The sequence below is a fragment of the Aplysia californica genome, unplaced genomic scaffold (genome assembly GCF_000002075.1).
Source record: "Aplysia californica isolate F4 #8 unplaced genomic scaffold, AplCal3.0 scaffold00586, whole genome shotgun sequence".
Classification (NCBI taxonomy): domain Eukaryota; kingdom Metazoa; phylum Mollusca; class Gastropoda; order Aplysiida; family Aplysiidae; genus Aplysia; species Aplysia californica.
The window spans coordinates 196,920-199,355 of record NW_004797856.1 but is presented as its reverse complement, the minus strand read 5'-3'; the positions used below and the strand labels follow the sequence as shown (position 1 = coordinate 199,355).

Sequence of the window (2,436 nt, the reverse complement as noted above, 5' to 3'; positions counted from 1 at the left end):
CTTCCCCGCTGCGTAGCAAAACATAGTTCCAGGCCAAATGAACCTTATTGTGTCGATATATTTCTCTATTTTCAGTCCACAAATTGTATATTATTATTGAAAGACTTTGCTCATTCTTTCCTATCGAACATCTGTCGTCCTTATCTCCCCTCCTTCTTTTTTTGTATGTTACTCTCTTCTAACACATAATCTATTCTTTGTGGGTGGTTGGCGGGTGCTCTGGTGTGGCTTGCTTCTTCTTTCCTATCAAATATCGATCGTCCTTATTTCCCCTTCTTCTTTTTTATGTTTGTTACTCTCTTGTAACACCTCTAATCTTCTGGCGCTCATATATGACCTTAAGCAGTTGCGAGCGCCGTAAAACCTCTATTTAAACAAACAGACAAAACAATCTATTCTTTGGCACTTCTATGACCTTATTGTGGTGCAAAATGCCGTGTAGGGTGGTTGGCGGGTGCTCTGGTGTGGTTTGCTCCTTCTTTCCTATCAAACATCTATCGTCTTTATCTCTCCTTTTTTATGTTTGCTACTCTCTTGCAACACCTCTAATCTTCGGCACTTCAGTTATATGACCTTATTGTGCTGTAAGTGCCCTGAAACCTCTACTAAAAAAAAAAAAGTCTGTCGTCTTTATCTCTCCTCCTTTTTTTGTTTGCTGCTCTCTTGTATCACCTCTAATCTATTCTTCGGCACTTATTTGACCTTGTTGAGTGGCCGCGAAACTCTTACTTAAACTAACATCTATCGTCCTTATCTCCTTGTCTTCTTTATTATGTTTGTTACTCTCTTGGCGCTCATACGACCTTATTCAGTTGCAAGCGCCGTAAAACCTCTGCTAAAAAAAATCTCTCCTCCTATTTTGTGTTAGCTACTCTCTTGTAGCACCTCTAATCTTCAGCACTTATATGACCTTATTGTTTGAAACTCTTACTAAAACAAAACTTCTCTCTTTTCAGTCCACAAAGTGTACATGTATTATCATTGAAAGACTTGTTTGTATGTCACTCTCTTATAATACATAATCTATTCTTCGGCACTTAAATGACCTTATTGTGTTGCAAGTGCCGTTAAACACCTACTAAAAACAGAAAAATAATATCTATCGTCTTTATCGGATCTCTCCTTTTTTGTGTTTGTTATTCTCTTGTAGCACCTCTAATCTTTGGCACTTGATTGACCTTATTGTGTTGCAAATGTCGTAAAACTCTTACTAAAACAAAAAACTAATAGACTTGTCCATGTTTTTATCCTTCTCAGGCTGCTGAGCAGAGCCGGGAGTTCCGAGAGCGAGTGTCTGGGAATGAGTACATGCCACCAGTCACCCGTCGTAGGCCATCTCTGTTACCTGAACACTACCATCATACTGTAGCCTTGGAGAGGGACAGGTGAGTGTGTGTGTGTGTGTGTGTGTGTTTGTGTGTGTCTCTGTCTGTCTGTCTGTCTGTCTGTCTGTCTGTCTGTCTGTCTGTCAGAAAGCATTATGTATGCTCTATAGCACATGTCTTCATAACCAACAGTACACTCACCAGTACTCGGAATAGTCCTCAAAACGAAAGCCACCGGCTATTATGAGTCGCACGGCGCACGCACTATTCATGGCAGCGGCGTAGAGCAGGAGGCCGTTAGTTTCAGCCCCCAGGGGACCGTTTGGGTCGACGCCTTGCTCCAGGATGTAGCGGAGAACGTTAGGGTTGACACATCGGGCGGCCTGGGGAGGGGTTGGAGGAGGGGAGGGGCGGGGGGTGTATTAGTAACTTTTTAGTAAGATTTTGTTTTAGTAAGGGTTTACGGCGCTCATAACTGCATAAGGTCACATAAGCGCCAAAGAGTGGGTGTCAACGGAGAAGTCCAAACGAGGAATCGGGCTTACTCTGCTCTCCTCTCTAGCCTCAACAGCACAAAGTCTGCTTCGACTATCAAGGCACCCTGTAAATAGCAGTTCGCAAGAGAGTGACAAACATAAGAAGCAAGTAGAGGAAAATGACGATAGTAAGGAAGAGGGAAGAAAAAGCAGCAGTTCCCCCTATGTTGTTCTGGCGCAGTATGAGCATGACATTGATAAATCAGCCCATTTACAATTCTAATGTGCATAAGAACATTTTAAATCCCGCCTTTGAGAATGGTCTAAAGACACTTCAGTCAAAAGCACAGCCCATTTGGGTTGTGGGAGGGGGGGGGGGTAGTAAGACTTTTACGGCACTGGCAACCCAATTACGTCATATATACTCATAAGTGCCGAGGATTGAAGGTGTTACACGAGAGTAACAGTAACAACACAAAAAAGAAGAAAGTCGAGATAAGGACGATAGATGTTTAAAAGGAAAAAAGGAGCAAACCACACCAGAGCACCCGCCAAACACCCATGTATTTCCTAAGAGTTTTATGCACGACTGCTAGAACTGTATAGATAAAGAGAGAGAGAGAGAGAGAGAGAGA

At 42.7% G+C, this 2,436-nt stretch overlaps 1 protein-coding gene across 1 annotated transcript in view; it reads right to left on the bottom strand.

The window, feature by feature from the left end:
- Positions 1-1,430: 1,430 nt before the first annotated feature.
- Positions 1,431-2,436, bottom strand: part of LOC106012964 — a 21,652-nt gene continuing 20,646 nt past the window's right edge. Inside the window, exon 3 of the mRNA XM_013087417.2 lies at positions 1,431-1,708. Coding sequence (XP_012942871.1) covers positions 1,523-1,708 — 186 coding nt within the window. The 3' untranslated portion in view covers positions 1,431-1,522. The remainder of the gene's footprint in view (positions 1,709-2,436) is intronic.